This window comes from Cherax quadricarinatus, chromosome 33 (assembly GCF_038502225.1).
Source record: "Cherax quadricarinatus isolate ZL_2023a chromosome 33, ASM3850222v1, whole genome shotgun sequence".
In the NCBI taxonomy this organism is placed as follows: domain Eukaryota; kingdom Metazoa; phylum Arthropoda; class Malacostraca; order Decapoda; family Parastacidae; genus Cherax; species Cherax quadricarinatus.
Genome location: NC_091324.1, coordinates 1,583,394 through 1,606,166, shown reverse-complemented (window position 1 = coordinate 1,606,166; position 22,773 = coordinate 1,583,394). Strand labels below are relative to the sequence as shown.

Here is a 22,773-nt window from a genome sequence, read left to right as displayed (position 1 = left end):
TACTTCATGTGACAAGGTAATGATGCACGATATACTTTGTTTAAAGAGTATGAATGGTAAATGTATGCCAAGAGGCAGTTTGAGGCTTGTGATGTAAACTGTTAAGAAAACAGACTAGTTGAAAAATGAGACGCTTGTGCAATGTTGTACAAATGTCTCATTCTTCAACTTGAGGCTTGATAAAACTCCAGTGCAACGTAACTTGACGAAAATTTGTCTATTTATCTAAATAGTTCGTTTTACCAGTTGTAGTTATGACACGTGGACATAGAGTAATTAAAGGAGAGATTGCGGTGTAGGTGGAACTGGCTGTTACTGGCTGCTCCAAGGCAGTAGTAGGTGGCTGGGCGTCATGCCTGTGATGCCCTTGATATTGACCCACTTCCCACTCGGTAACTCTGGCCACCATATACACTCTCTCGCTACCTTCACCAGTTCCCCAATGTCACTGGGCATTCTTTTTCCACTTTTTACATTAATTTTACGTCTCGCATGTGAAGTATGTATACTAGTGAAAGTAGCTTTCTTAAGAGATTTGTCACTGTATAGTTACCCAGAGTAAAAGTTTTCAGCCAAGGTCAACTTCTTAAGGAAGTTACCTGCTTCCTTCCGTACCTCAGTCTGTCCTGGCTCAGAGGACATGCTCAGGCAGCGTGTAGCTCCATATCCTGTAGTAGTAACCATTCTTTGATGCTACTACGTACATTTCCTGTATTTGATGTTCTACTTTTTTTCAGTAATTCAACCTGTTCTACTATTGAATTTCTTAACATACTTCCATGCACGCTATTCTTCCTCTATTCTTCCACTTCGAAGATGTTGGATGTTAACGAGGTCCCATTATCTGAATTAAAAGAGTAGCCCTAAATACCAAAGCCTGGAAGTAGGTCAAGATTCCGTGGTGTTCCAGGCTGTCAGGATTCTGTCTTGTATGCATGCTATTACTAGTCTCTTTTGAGGGCAAGTGATATTCAAGTACAAAGCTTCGATTATTGTTGTTCAGGTTTTCCTACAGAGTATGTGAAACAAGTAATGTGTTCCTCATATTTAAGAACGATAGTGTGTATTCCACCACAAACTGGAAAGGTAGGCCTGTGGGAGGTAGATGGTCAGTTGGGTTTAATTAAAAAGCTATCGACTACACGAGTGTCATTAAGCTTGCACGTCACTTGTCACTACCATTCAAGAATACTCTAGTCTCTAGTTTTTATATATCCCCGAGCTGTATAGTCCTTGTGGCTTAGCGCTTCTTTTTGATTATAATAATAATATATATCCCCGTGAGGTGATATTACATAGCAGTACTGAGTGTTAACATCGTTGAGAAGGAATCCGAAAAGTGATTCGCTGCAGAACTCATCATTGTGTTCATATCGTTGGAAAAAGCGCAGAGTAGCACAAGGCGTTGTAACAGTAGGGCACTTCGTGTTTAGGGAACAGAGCTGACACACATTACATACGCAGGTGCATGTTGGTGCTGACCTAGTAAAGACAGGGCATGATAAGCCCTGACTATGCAGGGACGACGCGCTCCACCGCTTCTGGCACTTTAGTGAGTTTTGTTTACAATCATTCATATTGCGCTTGAATTTTCTACTTTGTATACTGTACAGTGTATATAGTTGCTATTTATTATGGTGTCTAAAGTATTCTTGCCGTTACTGTTCTGGAGAATAATAAAAAGAAGTAATATCAATAATAGCTTGTTTTTAAATATTTTTTATTGGTGGTGTTTTTGTTTTGTTATTAAATAGCATATTTAATGTTCGATATCACTTACCTTCCGTTGTCACTACTAATATCAGTATGAAGAGTTTTAATCACACAGGTCAGTAATTAACAATACCATTACAAGTCAACACCACCCCCATCACACACACACACACACCTTAGTGTATACAACCAGCCATTACTCAACATCACAACACACAATACAACCTGGTGCCCATATGCATTACTCAAAATCACAACCTGATGCTCACAGCCATCACAACTTAGTGGTCACAAACGTCACACCCTAGTGCTCATAACCACACAGCATCACAACCTAGTGTTTACAAGCATCACTCAGCATTACAACCTAGTGCTCACAGCCATCACAACCTAATGCTCACAACCTAGTGCTTACAAGTATCAGTCAGCATCACAACCTAGTGCTTACAAGTATCAGTCAGCATCACAACCTAGTGCTTACAAGTATCAGTCAGCATCACAACCTAGTGCTTACAAGTATCAGTCAGCATCACAACCTAGTGCTTACAAGTATCAGTCAGCACAACCTAGTGCTTACAAGTATCAGTCAGCATCACAACCCAGTGCTCACAATCATCACTCAGCACCACAACCCAGTGCTCATAACCATCACTCAGCACCACAACCTAGTGCTCACAGCACTCAGCACCACAACCTAGTGCTCACAACCATCACTCAGCACCACAACCCAGTGCTCACAACCATCACACAGCACCACAACCTAGTGCTCACAACCATCACTCAGCACCACAACCTAGTGCTCACAACCATCATCACAACCTAGTGCTCACAACCATCACTCAGCACCACAACCCAGTGCTCACAACCATCACTCAGCACCACAACCTAGTGCTCACAACCATCACTCAGCACCACAACCTAGTGCTCACAACCATCACTCAGCACCACAACCAAGTGCTCACAACCATCACTCAGCACCACAACCAAGTGCTCACAACCACTCAGCACCACAACCCAGTGCTTACAACCATCACTCAGCACCACAACCTAGTGCTCACAGCACTCAGCACCACAACCTAGTGCTCACAACCATCACAGCACCACAACCTAGTGCTCACAACCATCACTCAGCACCACAACTTAGTGCTCACAACCATCAGCATCACAACCTAGTGCTCACAACCATCACTCAGCACCACAACCTAGTGCTCACAACCATCACTCAGCATCACAACCTAGTGCTCACAACCAACATTCAGCATCACAACCTAGTGCTCACAAATATCACAGCATCACAACCTAGTGCTCACAACCATCACTCAGCACCGCAACCTAGTGCTCACAACCAACATTCAGCATCACAACCTAGTGCTCACAACCAACATTCAACATCACAAGCTAGTGCTCACAGCACTCAGCACCACAACCTAGTGCTCACAACTATCACAGCACCACAACCCAGTGCTCACAACCATCACTCAGCACCACAACCTGGTGCTCACAGCACTCAGCACCACAACCCAGTGCTCACAACCATCAGCATCACAATCTAGTGCTCACAACCAACATTCAGCATCACAACCTAGTGCTCACAAATATCACAGCATCACAACCTAGTGCTCACAACACTCAGCACCACAACCTAGTGCTCACAGCCATCACTCAGCATCACAACCTAGTGCTCACAACCAACATTCAGCATCACAACCTAGTGCTCACAAATATCACAGCATCACAACCTAGTGCTCACAACCATCATTCAGCATCACAACCTAGTGCTCACAACCATCACTCAGCATCACAACCTAGTGCTCACAACCATCACTCAGCATCACAACCTAGTGCTCACAATCAACATTCAGCATCACAACCTAGTGCTCACAACCATCATTCAGCACCACAACCTAGTGCTCACAGCCATCACTCAGCACCACAACCTAGTGCTCACAACATTCAGCATCACAACCTAGTGCTAACAACCAACACTCAGCATCACAACCTAGTGCTCACAACCATCATTCAGCACCACAACCTAGTGCTCACAACCATCACTCAGCACCACAACCTAGTGCTCACAACATTCAGCATCACAACCTAGTGCTCACAACCATCACTCAGCACCACAACCTAGTGCTCACAACATTCAGCATCACAACCTAGTGCTCACAACCATCACTCAGCACCACAACCTAGTGCTCGCAACCATCACTCAGCACCAAAACTGTGCTCACAACCATCAGCATCACAACCTAGTGCTCACAACCATCACTCAGCATCACAACCTAGTGCTCACAACCATCATTCAACATCACAACCTAGTGCTCACAAATATCACAGCATCACAACCTAGCGCTCACAACCATTCAGCATCACAACCTAGTGCTCACAACCATCACTCAGCACCAAAACATAGTGCTCACAACACAGCACCACAACCTAGTGCTCACAACCATCACTCAGCATCACAACCTAGTGCTCACAACCATCATTCGGCATCACAACCTAGTGCTCACAAATATCACAGCATCACAACCTAGTGCTCACAACCATCATTCAGCATCACAACCTAGTGCTCACAACCATCACTCAGCATCACAACCTAGTGCTCACAACCATCACTCAGCATCACAACCTAGTGCTCACAACCAACATTCAGCATCACAACCTAGTGCTCACAACCATCATTCAGCACCACAACCTAGTGCTCACAACCATCACTCAGCACCACAACCTAGTGCTCACAACATTCAGCATCACAACCTAGTGCTCACAACCAACACTCAGCATCACAACCTAGTGCTCACAACCATCATTCAGCACCACAACCTAGTGCTCACAACCATCACTCAGCACCACAACCTAGTGCTCACAACATTCAGCATCACAACCTAGTGCTCACAACCTAGTGCTCACAACATTCAGCATCACAACCTAGTGCTCACAACCATCACTCAGCACCACAACCTAGTGCTCACAGCCAACACAGCATCACAACCTAGTGCTCACAAGCATCAATCAGCACCACAACCTAGTGCTCACAACATTCAGCATCACAACCTAGTGCTCACAACCAACACTCAGCATCACAACCTAGTGTTCACAACCATCACTCAGCACCACAACCTAGTGCTCACAACCAACACTCAGCATCACAACCTAGTGCTCACAACCATCACTCAGCACCGCAACCTAGTGCTCACAACCAACACTCAGCATCACAACCTAGTGCTCACAACCAACACTCAGCATCACAGCCTAGTGCTCACAACCATCACTCAGCACCACAACCTAGTGCTCACAACATTCAGCATCACAACCTAGTGCTCACAACCATTACTCAGCACCACATCCTAGTGCTCACAACATTCAGCATCACAACCTAGTGCTCACAACCATCACTCAGCACCACAACCTAGCGCTCACAACCATCACTCAGCACCACAACCTAGTGCTCACAACCAACACTCAGCATCACAACCTAGTGCTCACAACCATCACTCAGCACAACCTAGTGCTCACAACCAACACTCAGCATCACAACCTAGTGCTCACAACCAACACTCAGCATCACAACCTAGTGCTCACAACCATCACTCAGCACCACAACCTAGTGCTCACAACATTCACCATCACAATCTAGTGCTCACAACCATCACTCAGCACCACAACCTAGTGCTCACAACATTCAGCATCACAACCTAGTGCTCACAACCATCACTCAGCACCACAACCTAGTGCTCACAGCCAACACTCAGCATCACAACCTAGTGCTCACAAGCATCAATCAGCACCACAACCTAGTGCTCACAACATTCAGCATCACAACCTAGTGCTCACAACCAACACTCAGCATCACAACCTAGTGTTCACAACCATCACTCGGCACCACAACCTAGTGCTCATAACCAACACTCAGCATCACAACCTAGTGCTCACAACCATCACTCAGCACCGCAACCTAGTGCTCACAACCAACACTCAGCATCACAACCTAGTGCTCACAACCAACACTCAGCATCACAGCCTAGTGCTCACAACCATCACTCAGCACCACAACCTAGTGCTCACAACATTCAGCATCACAACCTAGTGCTCACAACCATCACTCAGCATCACAACCTAGTGCTCACAACATTCAGCATCACAACCATCACTCAGCACCACAACCTAGCGCTCACAACCATCACTCAGCACCACAACCTAGTGCTCACAACCATCATTCAGCACCACAACCTAGTGCTCACAACCAACACTCAGCATCACAACCTAGTGCTCACAACCATCACTCAGCACCACAACCTAGTGCTCACAACATTCAGCATCACAACCTAGTGCTCACAACCAACACTCAGCATCACAACCTAGTGCTCACAACCATCACTCAGCACCACAACCTAGTGCTCACAACCAACACTCAGCATCACAACCTAGTGCTCACAACCATCACTCAGCACCACAACCTAGTGCTCACAACATTCATCATCACAACCTAGTGCTCACAACCAACACTCAGCATCACAACCTAGTGCTCACAACCATCATTCAGCACCACAGCCTAGTGCTCACAACCATCACTCCACCACAACCTAGTGCTCACAACATTCAGCATCACAACCTAGTGCTCACAACCATCACTCAGCACCACAACCTAGTGCTCACAACCATCACTCAGCATCACAACCTAGTGCTCACAACCATCACTCAGCACCACAACCTAGTGCTCACAACCAACACTCAGCATCACAACCTAGTGCTCACAACCATCACTCAGCACCACAGCCTAGTGCTCACAACATTCAGCATCACAACCTAGTGCTCACAACCATCACTCAGCACCACAACCTAGTGCTCACAACCATCATCCAGCACCACAACCTAGTGCTCACAACCATCACTCAGCACCACAACCTAGTGCTCACAACATTCAGCATCACAACCTAGTGCTCACAACCATCACTCAGCACCACAACCTAGTGCTCACAACATTCAGCATCACAACCTAGTGCTCACAACTAACACTCAGCATCACAACCTAGTGCTCACAACTAACACTCAGCATCACAACCTAGTGCTCACAACCATCATTCAGCACCACAACCTAGTGCTCACAATCATCACTCAGCACCACAACCTAGTGCTCACAACATTCAGCATCACAACCTAGTGCTCACAACTAACACTCAGCATCACAACCTAGTGCTCACAACCATCATTCAGCACCACAACCTAGTGCTCACAACCATCACTCAGCACCACAACCTAGTGCTCACAACATTCAGCATCACAACCTAGTGCTCACAACCATCATCCAGCACCACAACCTAGTGCTCACAACCATCACTCAGCACCACAACCTAGTGCTCACAACATTCAGCATCACAACCTAGTGCTCACAACCATCATTCAGCATCACAACCTAGTGCTCACAACCATCACTCAGCACCACAACCTAGTGCTAACAACATTCAGCATCACAACCTAGTGCTCACAACCATCACTCAGCACCACAACCTAGTGCTCACAACCTTTACAGCACACAGGATTTCGTATTACCGTCATGTCACTTGCTACATTTAAATTCTGAGTGTTCGTTCTCTAAAGCATTTTTATGTATTTATCGTTTTGGATCATTGCTTTTGTTCGAATCTTCAAAAAAAGTGGCTGCGAAGAACACTTTTTTTTTTTTATGAGAGCCTGCGATAAAAATGGTCAGTAGGGAAAATTCAAAATGTTCATCCCCAATATATGATCTGAAATGAGATGAGAATCCATAACAACACTATTACACACCTACTGACAACGAAAGACCATGAATGCGCGTGACCCCTCACGCAGTCCCCCCACCCTCATCAGCACTCCCACATCCACTGCCAAACCACCCACCAACCCCGGCACTACATACCCTAATATTAGATAGACAACTGGCAAAAATACAAGAGTAGACAATACAGACCATTGTATGGAAAGGAAAAGTAAGTACTGTGTCGTGCCCAACTACAGATGGATTTTCACATATGATTAATTGAAAGAGCTAGTGGATGAGGTAATCCCAGACATCGCAGCCATCACCAAGACACGGTTGAGAAAGATTATACTAGGCTCTATATTTCCCTCAGGATATCAAGTCATAGGGAAAGAGAGGGGAGGCAGAGGAGCGGCACTTCTAATCAGAAATCAGTGGCGCTTGGAATAGGTGAGAGGAATAGACAAGAAGCGAACATTATTATTATAATCAAGGGGGAAGCGCTAAACCCGGAGGATTATACAGCGCCTGGGGGGGGATGTGGAAGGCATTCAGGCTTAATTCGGGGAACTGGAGCACAGATCCAATTCCCTAAATCAAGAGCCCCTCACCAACATCAAGGATCCTTCCTTGAGGGGAAGAAGCGAACAACTTCATAGTGGGAGCAGTTAAGACGGGGGGGGGGGGACCCAGAGTAGTAGTTGTAGTGATATACAGCCCACCACTTAACAAGAGACGAGGCAGGAGTATGTGGACAACAAAGTGATGGTTGACATCATAGCAGAAGCAGTTAGGAGAGAACTTAGGGCTAAAGAAAAAATATTTATCGTGGGTGACATCAACCACAAAGAAATAGTGTGATAAGTGGAACCCACATGGGGACCAGAAACATGGAAGGTAAAATTGATGGAAGTGATTTGAGAAAACATTTCGAGTCAGCCTATTAAGAACTCGACAAGAGAGAAAAAAGGAGAGGATAATCCAACAAGACCAGACTTCGTATTTACCACAATATCTAACGATTTCTAAGGATGCATAGGAGCATGGAAAAATTACAGAAAGCAAAGGACATAACAGAGAGGTGAGCAGATTATCCAGAAACGAATATGGTAGAAATGAGGAGAGACTGAGCGACAGTTTGAGAATGACAGCAGAAAAGACCACGTCTGAACCAAAATTGCTTCGCAGTCACATTAAAATAATGACGACAGTAAAAGACTAAGAAAACTCGATTGAAGAAAGAAGGGGGAGAACTCACGAAGAATGACAAGGAAGTCTGCGAAGCGTTGATCAAACGATTTGAAGATGTCTTCTCGGTGGAAACAGGGGCAGTACTAGAAAGCCTACGGGATTGGGTACACCAATATGTAATGAATAATATATACACAGTGAAAAAAATAAAGAAACCTCTGGTGAAGCTGAATACACCACAGGCAATGGGACGTAACAAGGAGTCACAACATATTCTGCGAGAGGAAGTATAAGCACTGAACTATTAGTTAATTTCTGCATCAAGTCATTGGATATAGGACAGTTGCTAGAGAACTGGAAGACGGCGAATGTAGTCCCTATATTTTAGAAAAGAGACAACCAGTAGTTGAACTAAAGACCAGTTTATCAGACATGTTTACCATGGAAGGTAATGAAGATTATCAGAAGAGTGGTATAATATTTGGTAAGTGTTTTCATAAGCAACAAACAGCATGGGCTCAGAGATGGCAGATGTTATCAAATCACAGAACGGGTGGGGCTGGAACCTATGGCAAGCGAGTCGTAAAACTCACAGGCCAGTACGTTAGTGCGCGGCCTCTGAGTTCATTCTCCACCCGTTCCGTGATTTGTTTGCAACCGTGTTATTACGATTTCGTGAGTCACGGCAGATGTCTTAGCGACCTGTAGGAGCTAAGACAAAGATGTGAGACATGAGAGAAAGGTATGGGTGGATTGCATTTTCTTAGGTTATAAGCAGGCAAGAGACTAGTACAAAAACTGGAGGTGTAGGTAAGAATAACAGGGAGCATACTCCGGTGGACCAAGGAGCACCTTAGGGAAAAGAAACAGTGTCAGGGGTTCCACAAAGACCAATATTCACAACCTGGATTATGTGAATGACATTCCAGATGGGATTGAATCAGATTTATCCCCATATGCTGATGTAAAACTAATGCGGAGAATAGTCAGATAAAAGGGATTCAACCCCTTGTAATGAAAGGTTATGAAGACTGGGGAAGAGTTACCTGCAAGTTACTTAGTCTTTTTCTGGGGGTCACCGCCTCCACGCTCCGTCCCAGATTAGGCCTGGTTGCTTGGCCTGGTCGATCCGGACACAGAGGCTGCAGACTTCACTCAGAGAAAGACCTAGGGGTAAGCATAGTCGCCCGTATATTACCAGTGGCTCACATCCGCCGAATAGCCTCTTTAGCCAATGCTTGCTTAACAAAACTTGGAGTAGCCTTCAGGAATCTCAGTCGAGTCATTCTGGGCCCTTAATACAACATATCAGGCCTATCTTGGAGTATGCGGCACCGGCGTGGAATCCACACCTGAGAAAGTATGTTAATAAACTTGAGAAAGTGAGGAGGTATGCAACGGGGCTTGTTCCAGAGCTAAGGGATATGAGTTACAAGGAAAGGCTAACGGAATTTAATCTAACAAGATTGGAAGACAAAAGAATCAAGGGAGACATAATAACACCATATAAAAATACTGATTGGATAGATATGCATAGGCTGTTAGAGAGGCAAGAATAATGACAGAACCCACTAGGTTCATGGATGCATCATATCACACACATTTAGTAGTTAAGAGACAGGGTCCAGGAGCATCTCTCCCGTGCGACTTCACTAAATTAGATATTTATTTGGTAGATCGAAGAGCTTTTAGTTTCTTACTCCAGCCCTTTTTTTTCACAAGCTATATTGACTTCCCTTCCAAATTGACCTTTAAAGCATTGTTTCTGGTCGGGTATATAGACCAAGAATTATTCACAAGGTGTTGGTGACTAAGCTCCATTATGTTTCTCGAACCCACCTACAACGTGGTAACATTTAATGTTTTGGTTTTCATTTCAGTCAACCTCACGGGGAAGGGGCGCGTGGACATGGCGCATTTTGAGTTACTCAAAGTGCTAGGCACGGGAGGTGAGTACTGCCTGATGGCCATCTTTCTTAACATAGCCTACATCTTACCCACAACGTATATACCCCGAGCAGTGTATATAACGTGAGTATATACACAGTGTGTTTTAATCCCTGAAACATTAGTGTTTAGGTGTACTGCATTCTTAATGACCTACGAGCAGTGATAGGTCACCTGCAGACTTTCTCTTACTCTCTTATTTTTCTGTTTTTGATGTTGTCGCCTCGACAGTCTACTTTTATCATTAATTGGGTATCCCTCATTTTATTCTGCCCACTTTTCATTTTATTTTTCTGTGCCCGAATTTCTTAAGTCGTCGTATTTCAGAGAGAGAGAGAGAGAGAGAGAGAGAGAGAGAGAGAGAGAGAGAGAGAGAGTGAGAGAGTTAACTGCTGAATGAACTACGCGGGTTAGGGTTTTATGATGAAGATAAGAATATTAACATTATTAAAATTATAAAATATGCATTTATTAACGCCTCTTGTTATTATTCTAGTTTTCATTACTTTCATGTTATGTTGATAATAGTCATAGTTCTTGCGATACCTTGTGGTCAAGTAACATAGTACCATGAGAATACCTGTGCTGGAGTATCAAGTGGTACCATGAGAATACTTGTGTTGGAGTATCAAGTGGTACCATGAGAATACCTGTGCTGGAGTATCAAGTGGTACCATGAGAATACCTGTGCTGGAGTATCAAGTGGTACCATGAGAATACCTGTGCTGGAGTATCAAGTGGTACCATGAGAATACCTGTGCTGCAGTATCAAGTGGTACCATGAGAATACCTGTGCTGGAGTATCAAGTGGTACCATGAGAATACCTGTGCTGGAGTATCAAGTGGTACCATGAGAATACTTGTGTTGGAGTATCAAGTGGTACCATGAGAATACCTGTGCTGGAGTATCAAGTTACCATGAGAATACCTGTGCTGGAGTATCAAGTGGTACCATGAGAATACCTGTGCTGGAGTATCAAGTGGTACCATGAGAATACCTGTGCTGGAGTATCAAGTGGTACCATGAGAATACCTGTGCTGCAGTATCAAGTGGTACCATGAGAATACCTGTGCTGGAGTATCAAGTGGTACCATGAGAATACCTGTGCTGGAGTATCAAGTGGTACCATGAGAATACTTGTGTTGGAGTATCAAGTGGTACCATGAGAATACCTGTGCTGGAGTATCAAGTGGTACCATGAGAATACCTGTGCTGGAGTATCAAGTGGTACCATGAGAATACCTGTGCTGCAGTATCAAGTGGTACCATGAGAATACCTGTGCTGGAGTATCAAGTGGTACCATGAGAATACCTGTGCTGGAGTATCAAGTGGTACCATGAGAATACTTGTGTTGGAGTATCAAGTGGTACCATGAGAATACCTGTGCTGGAGTATCAAGTGGTACCATGAGAATACCTGTGCTGGAGTATCAAGTGGTACCATGAGAATACTTGTGTTGGAGTATCAAGTGGTACCATGAGAATACCTGTGCTGGAGTATCAAGTGGTACCATGAGAATACCTGTGCTGGAGTATCAAGTGGTACCATGAGAATACCTGTGCTGGAGTATCAAGTGGTACCATGAGAATACCTGTGCTGGAGTATCAAGTGGTACCATGAGAATACCTGTGCTGCAGTATCAAGTGGTACCATGAGAATACCTGTGCTGGAGTATCAAGTGGTACCATGAGAATACCTGTGCTGGAGTATCAAGTGGTACCATGAGAATACTTGTGTTGGAGTATCAAGTGGTACCATGAGAATACCTGTGCTGGAGTATCAAGTGGTACCATGAGAATACCTGTGCTGGAGTATCAAGTGGTACCATGAGAATACCTGTGCTGCAGTATCAAGTGGTACCATGAGAATACCTGTGCTGGAGTATCAAGTGGTACCATGAGAATACCTGTGCTGGAGTATCAAGTGGTACCATGAGGACACCTGTGCTGCAGTATCAAGTGGTACCATGAAGATACCTGTGCTGGAATATCAAGTGGTACCATGAAAATACCTGTGCTGGAGTATAAAGTGATACCATGAGGACACCTGTGCTGCAGTATCAAGTGGTACCATGAAGATACCTGTGCTGGAATATCAAGTGGTACCATGAGGACACCTGTGCTGGAGTATTAAGTGGTACCATGAGAATACTTGTGTTGGAGTATTAAGTGGTACCATGAGAATACTTGTGTTGGAGTATCAAGTGGTACCATGAGGACACCTGTGCTGCAGTATCAAGTGGTACCATGAAGATACCTGTGCTGGAATATCAAGTGGTACCATGAGGACACCTGTGCTGGAGTATCATGTGGTACCCTGAGAATACCTGTGCTGGAGTATAAAGTGATACCATGAGGACACCTGTGCTGCAGTATCAAGTGATACCATGAAGATACCTATGCTGGAATATCAAGTGGTACCATGAGAATGCCTGTGCTGGAGTATCAAGTGGTACCATGAGGACACCTGTGCTGGAGTATCAAGGGGTACCATGAGCATACCTGTGCTGGAGTATTAAGTGGTACCATGAGAATACTTGTGTTGGAGTATTAAGTGGTACCATGAGAATACTTGTGTTGGAGTATCAAGTGGTACCATGAGGACACCTGTGCTGCAGTATCAAGTGGTACCATGAAGATACCTGTGCTGGAATATCAAGTGGTACCATGAGGACACCTGTGCTGGAGTATCATGTGGTACCCTGAGAATACCTGTGCTGGAGTATAAAGTGATACCATGAGGACACCTGTGCTGCAGTATCAAGTGATACCATGAAGATACCTATGCTGGAATATCAAGTGGTACCATGAGAATGCCTGTGCTGGAGTATCAAGTGGTACCATGAGGACACCTGTGCTGGAGTATCAAGGGGTACCATGAGCATACCTGTGCTGGAGTATCAAGTGGTACCATGAGAATACCTGTGCTGGAGTATCAAGTGATACCATGAGAATACCTGTGCTGGAGTATCAAGTGGTACCATGAGAACACTTGTGTTGGAGTATCAAGTGGTACCATGAGCATACCTGTGTTGGAGTATCAAGTGGTACCATGAGCATACCTGTGTTGGAGTATCAAGTGGTACCATGAGCATACCTGTGTTGGAGTATCAAGTGGTACCATGAGCATACCTGTGTTGGAGTATCAAGTGGTACCATGAGCATACCTGTGTTGGAGTATCAAGTGGTACCATGATAATACCTGTACTGGAGTATCAAGTGGTACCATGATAATACCTGTGCTGGAGTATCAAGTGGTACCATGAGCATACCTGTGCTGGAGTATCAAGTGGTACCATGATAATACCTGTGCTGGTGTGGCGTGGTATGGTGAGAGAGAGAGCGTGAAAAATGTAAACCTTACTCAATGTAAATATAAAAATGTTTTTACAGATAGTTGTTTTGAATTTCAACACTGAAAAATTAGGATTTAGCCTAGGATATATATATATATATATATATTATATATATTATATATATTAATTTATATATAAATTTATATATATATATATATTTACTTAGGTCACACTACACAGGCATGCACATGCATATATATACATACACATATCTAGGCTTTTCTTTTTTTTTCTTAATGGTTCTTGTTCTTCTTTATTTCCTCTATTCTCTCTGGAGAAATGAAAAAGAATCTTTCCTCTGTAAGCCATGCGTGTCGTATGAGACGACTAAAATGCCGGGAGCAATGGGCTAGTAACCCCTGTAGAAAATACTAAAGAAGAGAAGAAGAAAAACTTATATAACTGGGATACTTGAATGTTCGTGGATGTAGTGCGGATGACAAAGAGATGATTGCTAATGTTATGAATGAAAAGAAGTTGGATGTCCTAGCTCTAAGCAAAACAAAGCTAAAGGGGTAGGTGAGTTTCAGTGGGGAGATATAAATGGGATTGTCAGGAGTATGAGAGAGTTAGAGCTAAGGAAGGGGTGGCAATAATGTTGAAGGATCAGGTATGGAAGAAGAGGGAATATAAATGTATAAATTCAAGGATTATGTGGAATAAAATAAGGGTCATATGCAAAAAGTGGGTCATAATAAGCGTGTATGCACCTGGAGAAGACAGGAGTGTAGAGAGAGAGAGAGAGAGAGAGAGAGAGAGAGAGAGAGAGAGAGATTTTGGGAGATAAACGAGTGTGTAGGAACCTTTGAACAAAGTGAGAGAGTAATTGTGTTAGGGGACCTATATGCTTAAGTAGGAGAAACATTTAGAGAGGGTGTGGTAGGTAAGTTTGGGGTGCCAGGTGTAAATGATAATTGGGGCCATTTTATTGAACTTTGTATAGAAGGGGGGTTTGGTTATAGGTAATACATATTTTAAGAAAAGTGGATAAATAAGTATAAAAGATATGATGTAGGGCGTAATGACAGTGTTTTGTTAGACTACGTATTGGTAGATAAAAGACTGTTGAGTAGACTTCAGGATGTACATGTTTATAGGGGAACCCACAGATATATCAGATAACGTTTTAGTTGTAGCTACAGTGAGAGTGAAAGGGAGATGGGATACAAGGAAAATAGAAGCAGCAAGTAAGAGAGATGTGAAGGTTTGTAAACTAGAGGAGGCAGTTAGGGTAAGATATAAACAACTATTGGAGGATAGATGGGCTAGTGAGAGTATAGGTAATGGGTTAAAGATGCATGGGGTAGGTTTAAGAATGTAGTGTTTAGCAGAAGTTTGTGGTTACAGGAAAGTGGATGTGGGAGGGAAGAAGAGCGATTGGTGAATGATGTTAAGAGAGTAGTAAGGGAGAAAAAGTTAGTGTATGAGAGGTTTCTACAAAGTAGAAGTGATGCAAGGAGGGAAGAATATATGGAGAGAAAAAGAGAGGCTAAGAGAATGGTGAAGCAATGTAAAAAGAGAGCAAATGAGAGAGTGGGTGAGATGTTATCAACAAATTTTGTTGAAAATAAGAAAAAGTTTTGTAGTGAGATTAATAAGTTGAGGAAGCCTAGAGAACAAATGGATTTGACAGTTAAAAATAGGAGAGGAGAGTTATTAAATGAAGAGTTAGAGGTATCGGGAAGATGGAGGGAATATTTTGAGGAATTGTTAAATGTTGATAAAGATAAGGAAGCTGTGATTTCGTGTATAGGGCAAGGAGGAATAACAGCTTGTAGGAGTGAGGAAGAGCCAGTTGTGAGTGTAGGGGAAGTTCGTGAGGCAGTGGGTAGAATGAAAGGGGGTAAGGCAGCTGGGATTAATGGGATAAAGATATAAATGTTAAAAGCAGGTGGGGATATAGTTTTGGAGTGGTTAGTGCTTTTATTTAATAAATGTATGAAAGAGGGTAAGGTACCTGGGGATTGGCGTGCATAGTTTCATTGTATAAAGGCAAAGGGGACAAAAGAGTGCAAAAATTATAGGGGAATAAGCCTGTTGAGTATACCTGGTAAAGTGTATGGTAGTTGTTATTGAAAGAATTAAGAGTAAGATGGAGAGTATGACAGCAGATGAACAAGGAGGCTTTAGGACAAGTAGGGGAGGTGTAGACCAAGTGTTTACGGTGAAACATATAGGTTTTAGTGGCATTTATGGATTTGGAAAAGGCATATGACTGGGTAGATAGGGGGTAATGTGGCAGATGCTGCAGATGTATGGAATAGGGAGGTAGGTTACTGAAAGAACTGAGGAGTTTTTACTAGGATATTGAGGCTCAGGTTAGAGTATAGAGGAAGATTATTTCTCAGTAAAAGTAGGCCTTGGACAAAGGCGTGTGATGTTACCATGGTTGTTCAATATGTTTATAGATGGAGGTGTAAGAGACGTGAATGCGTAGGTGTTGGCAAGAGGTGTGGAATTAAAATATAAAGAATCTAACACAAACTAGGAGTTGTCAGAGTTGCTCTTTGCTGATGACACTGCTTTTTGGAGCTTTTGAAGAGAAGTTACAGAGGTTGGTGGATGAGTTTGGTAGGGTATGTAAAAGAAGAAAATTAAAAGTGAATATAGGAAAGAGTAAGGTGATGAAGTTAACAAAAAGATTAGGTGATGAAAGATTGGATATCAGATTGGAGGAAGAGAGTATGAAGGAGGTGAATGTACTCAGATATTTAGGAGTAGACATGTCAGCAGATGGGGCTGTGACGGATGAGGTGAATCACAGAATTGATGAGGGGAAAAAGGTGAGTGGTGCACTTTGGAGTCTGTGGAGACAAAGAACTTTGTCCTTGGAGGCAAAGAGGGGAATGTATGAGAGTATAGTTATAACAATGCTCTTATATGGGTGTGAAGCATGGGTGGTGAATGTTGAAACCAGGAGAAGGCTGGAGGCAGTGGAGATGTCATGTCTGAGGGGCAATGTGTGTATATAATGTAGAGAATTCGTAGTTTGGAAATTAGGAGGTGTGGGATTGCCAAAGATATTATCGAGAGGGCTGAGGAGGGGTTGTGGAGGTGGTTTGGATGTGTAAAGAGGATGGAACGAAATAGAATGACTTCGAGAGTGCATAAATCTGTAGTGGAGGGAAGGCAGGGTAGGGATCAGCCTAGGAAAGGTTGGAGGGAGGGGGTAAAGGAGGGTTTGTGTGCGAGGGGCTTGGACTTCCAGCAGGCATGTGTGAGCGTGTTTGATAGGAGTGAATGGAGACAAACGGGCTTAAGGAATTCACATGCTGTTGGAGTGTGAGCAAGGTAACGAAGGGATTCAGAGAAACTGGCAGGCTGGATTTGAGTTCTGGAGATGGGAAGTACAATGTCTGTACTCTGAAGGAGGAGTGTCAGTGTTGCAGTTTTATAACCGTAGTGTAAGCGCGCCTCTGGCAAGACAGTGATTAGGTGAATGATGAAAGCTTTTCTTTTTCGGGCCACCCTGCCTTGGTGGGAGACAGCTGATGTGTTTATATATATATATATATATATATATATATATATATATATATATATATATATATATATATATATATATATGTCTTGTCGAATAGGTAAAACTTGCGATTTTGGCTTAAATAGCAACGCTCTTCTTGCCGAATAAGGCAAGCGAAAATTTGTGTATGCAATAATTTCGCTTGTTATAATAAGGGTAGGTAAGTTTTCTAAGGTTCTTCTGGTACAAAATTATTAATTTTTACATTAACATAAATGAAAAAAATATATCTTTAAACGTACAAGAGAATTTTTTTTAGAAAGGACTTAACTTTAAATGAGCTCTTGCCAATTGACCAATTTTACCTATTTTGGCACGATACACACACATACACACATACACACACACACACACACACACACACACACACACACACACACACATGCAAATATGATAAGATTTAACCTAGGACATTATTTTTTTTAACACTGGCTGTCTCCCACCGAGGTAGGGTGATCCAATAAAGAAAACACTTTTACTGTCACTCATTCAATACCTGTCTTGCCAGAAGCGTACTGACATCACGGTTCAGATGTCCCTCTAAACTGCAGCATCCCCACTCCAGAGTTCAGGCACTGTACTTCCCACCACCACCCCCACTCCAGAGTGCAGGCACTGTACTTCCCACCTCCACCCCCACTCCAGAGTGCAGGCACTGTACTTCCCACCACCACCCCCACTCCAGAGTGCAGGCACTGTACTTCCCACCTCCACCCCCACTCCAGAGTGCAGGCACTGTACTTCCCACCACCACCCCCACTCCAGAGTGCAGGCACTGTACTTCCCACCACCACCCCCACTCCAGAGTGTACTTCCCACCACCACCCCCACTCCAGAGTGCAGGCACTGTACTTCCCACCACCACCCCCACTCCAGAGTGCAGGCACTGTACTTCCCACCACCACCCCCACTCCAGAGTGCAGGCACTGTACTTCCCACCACCACCCCCACCCAGAGTGCAGGCACTCCCAGAGTGCAGGCACTGTACTTCCCACCACCACCCCCACTCCAGAGTGCAGGCAGTGTACTTCCCACCACCACCCCCACTCCAGAGTGCAGGCACTGTACTTCCCACCACCACCCCCACTCCAGAGTGCAGGCAGTGTACTTCCCACCACCACCCCCACTCCAGAGTGCAGGCAGTGTACTTCCCACCACCACCCCCACTCCAGAGTGCAGGCAGTGTACTTCCCACCACCACCCCCACTCCAGAGTGCAGGCAGTGTACTTCCCACCACCACCCCCACTCCAGAGTGCAGGCAGTGTACTTCCCACCACCACCACCACTCCAGAGTGCAGGCAGTGTACTTCCCACCTCCAGAACTCAAGTCTGGCTAAACGGTGTCCCTGTATCCCTATATAAATATTACCTTGCATCAACAGCACATAAATCACAAAAAACTACCTGTCTCCACTCCTAACATGCTTACACAAGCTTGTTGGGTGTTCAGGTCACTAACAAATCCTCCTTTACTCCCCCTTTCAGGTAGGAATTATCCTTTACCTAGGATAATCCCTACCCGTCCTTCCCTCCACCCCAAATTTTATACTCCAAATTATCCTATTATTCTCCAGCCTCTCTAAATATCCAAACCACCTTAACTCCTCAACCCTTTGAATACTTTTGTTAACTCCACACCTCCTAATCTTCAAATTCCGAATTCTTTGATTAATATTCACACCACACATTGCCCTCAAACAAGACATCTCTGCTGCCTCCAGCCTCCTCACTGCAACATTTACAACCCATGCTTCGCATCCATACAACCATGGTGGTGCCACTATACTGTGGTACATTACACTGGGTCCATACCTCAGTGCACCATCCACCTTTATTCCCTTTGGCATTATATGGTTCGCCTTCTCTCTCATAGAACCATCTGCCGACAAGTCACTCCCAAATATTTAAAAACATTCACAACCTCCATTATCACTCCAATCTGATATCTAGTCTCTCATTGCCTTTTTCTTGTTCACTTTTAATTTCCTTCTTTTACATACCCTCCTAAATTCGTTACCAACGTTTGCAATTTTTCTTCAGAATCTTCCAAAAGAACCGTGTCAACGGCAAAAAAAAAAAAAATGTGCAACTCCCACTCTGTACCAGATTCACTTATTCATATATATATATATATATATATATATATATATATATATATATATATATATATATATATATATATATATATATATATATATTAAAACATCCATGGTGACATCACACATCTCTGTCAAAGGCCTACTTTTCCTGGGAAATAATTTCCCTCTCTTACCCGACCATCAGCCTTGCTATTCACATGAGAACACTTACTGCTTTAAGTAACCTACCATGTATTCCATACTTTTACAACAACTGCTACATTGCTTCCCTATCCATAAATGCAATGGAGAGTTCCTTACCTTTATCAAAGCATTGATCACTTGTGTGTTTCAATGTAAACAGCTGGTGTACAAATCCCCTATTCCTAAAAACCTTGTCATACTCTTAAATCTTTCAGTAATAAAACTACCTGCTGATAGACTCGGCAGGTTTATTCCCCTTTACCTTATAAAAACAATTATGCACGCTCTTGTTAACCCTCTAAGTACCTTCCCCGCCTGTTTTTAATATTTCTGTCTTGATCCCATCAATCCCAGTTACTTTACCCCATTCCATACCCACTTTCTCACGTGCCTCTCCACACTGACATCTGGCTCTTTCTCACTCCTAAAGGATGTTATGCCTCCCTGGCCGATGAATAAAATCACTGCCTCCCATTCTTTATCACCATTTAACGGCTCAGAATACTCCGTCCATCTTCCCAATACCTCCATTTCCCCATCTAATAACTCCCCCCTCTTGATTTTAACTGTAAAATCCATTCGTTCCCCCACTCATCTGCTCTTATTTTACACTTCCTCACCACTTGACCTCTCTTTTACTCTCCATATAATCCACCTTCCTTACATCACTTCTGCTTTGTAAAAACCTCTCATATGATAAACCATACCACGGGTGGGGTTAGAACCCACGATCATAGTCTCAAAAGTCCAGACCGTCGCGTTAGCCGCTGGGCTAGCTAGCCACAATGGCGTATAAATATACAAAATGCCTAGTTGGATGAATCTTATTGTGGCTAGCTGGCTCAGTGGCTATTGCGACGGTCTGGAATTAGAGACTGACTCACGAAATCGTAATGACACGATTGCAAACAAACCATACCCCGGCTGGGATTGAACCCGCGGTCAGAGGACTCAAAACTCCAGCCCGTCGCATTAACCACTAGACCAGCTAGCCACAATAAGACTCGTCATGTTGACGGCAGTGAAGGGACTTGAGCTAGAGTTCGTCACGGCCACGCTAGCTGGAGATTCGTCTGTAAAAACTTGCATTTGTGGTCACAGTGGTGCCTGTGCTAACCTTCCTATGGTGTAGAAATATACCTAGTTGGACGAATCTTATTGTGGCTAGCTGGTCTAGTGGTTAACGCGACGGGCTGGAGTTTTGAGACTCTCTGACCGCGGGTTCAATCCCAGCCGGGGTATGGTTAGAGACTGACCGCGGGTTCTAATCCCACCCGTGGTATGGTTTGTTTGCAATCGTGTCATTACGATTTCTTGAGTCATGCTCTCATATGATAGCTTATTCTCCCTTACCACTCTTTTTACCTCATTATTCCACCAATCGATCCTCTTCCCTCCTGCACCTACCCTCCTATATCCACTAACTTTTGCTGTACACACTAACACTGCATTCTTAAATCTACCCCATACTACAACTTCCTTATTACCTATGCTCTCGCCAGCCTATCTGTGTCCCAACACTTCCTTATATGTTATCCTAACTACTTCCTCCATTAATTTATTAACTTTCACTTCTCTTTTGTACACCATCTACCTCTTACTCGCACTGTATCAACAACTAAACAATGAGATATCTGTTGCTCCTCTAAAAACATGCATATCCAAAGTCGTCTTCTTGTGTGTGTACCTACCTATATGTGGTTGCAGGGGTCGATTCATAGCTCCTCTGTGTGTGTGTGTGTGTGTGTGTTAGAGGCATATAGACAGGATCAGTTCAGTTATAATGTAAGAGTATCCGATAGCACGATAGCAACAAAGCCATATAGTATTCCCTGTGTGGATAGTGGTCTTGACAAAGAATCACTGGGAATTCCTCACTTGACTAGAACATCTCAGCTCCACCAGATAAAGAGCACTTGTTAATAATACAAAAAAAAAAAACTTTAGCTTTCAGCTAGAGGACAAAGGCTTTGTGTACACGGTGCAAGGTGACATTTCCTGGTATTTAGCCAATCATGAATTGTGTATTAGATGCTGCTGCGTGATCGTATTTTATATTCCCTACAGGTTTTGTGTGTCTAAGACTGTCCCTATTCACCTAGCAGGTAGTAGGTACCTAGGTGTTAGTCAATTGTTGTGAGTTGCGTCTGGGGAAGATGGGAGAACCTCAGTTAAATAAGCCTCACTGGCTTTCTTACCTTGTCATGAGTTTACTAACCCTAGGAGCCGGAATTCTAATATCATTTTTCTCCCTTAAGATTGTTTTCTTATTATATTCTCCATTATCTAAATTGTATTTGTTGGGATTTCTGTGAATATTACAATAGATCTTGTATGTTTTAATCTGTTGGATTAGGATGAATATTTGAATATATATATATATATATATATATATATATATATATATATATATATATATATATATATATATATATATATATATATATATATATATATATATATATATATATATATATACGTTGCTGAGTTGCAGTGAATTATGTCTTGAATATAAGCGTTTGATGCACCTTACTGTGTAGCTAACCTGACCTATGTGACATTTTATGTTAAGAAGAGAGGACACCTTCCAGGAATTACCACTTACCACCAGGCATCCCTCTCTCTCTCTCTCTCTCTCTCTCTCTCTCTCTCTCTCTTCCCCTCCCCTCCCCTCCCCTCCTCTCTATCCCTCCGTCCCTCTTTTTTTTACACAGTGGTTTTACAATTTTAGGTTAAGGGTTCCACCTTTTATTTACAAACTAAGTGCTGTCACCTACTCAATTCATTGCCTTTTTTGTTGTGGGACATACAAATAGGGAATATGGTAAAGTTGGGGCCATCTGTGGGCCAGCAATTTCATTTTTTCGTCTGACTTCATTTCATCAATGTCATTTTACTGTACGAACATGTTCGAGACTCGAGTCATTCTTGGAATGAATGATCTCAGATGATGAGTGTAGTTGCTATTTGCTACTTGTCTTGTGTCGAGGCTGTCTTCTCGCTGCTCGCGGAGTGG

General features: G+C 43.4%; 1 protein-coding gene across 8 annotated transcripts in view; it reads left to right on the top strand.

Annotated features, from left to right (window-relative positions):
* Positions 1-22,773, top strand: part of LOC128693903 (ribosomal protein S6 kinase alpha-5) — a 197,704-nt gene that overhangs the window by 116,223 nt on the left and 58,708 nt on the right. For all 8 annotated transcript variants that reach the window (XM_070090759.1, XM_053783770.2, XM_053783771.2 and 5 more), the window contains one exon: positions 10,528-10,596. In XM_070090759.1, coding sequence (XP_069946860.1) covers positions 10,557-10,596 — 40 coding nt within the window. In that variant the 5' untranslated portion in view covers positions 10,528-10,556. The remainder of the gene's footprint in view (positions 1-10,527; positions 10,597-22,773) is intronic.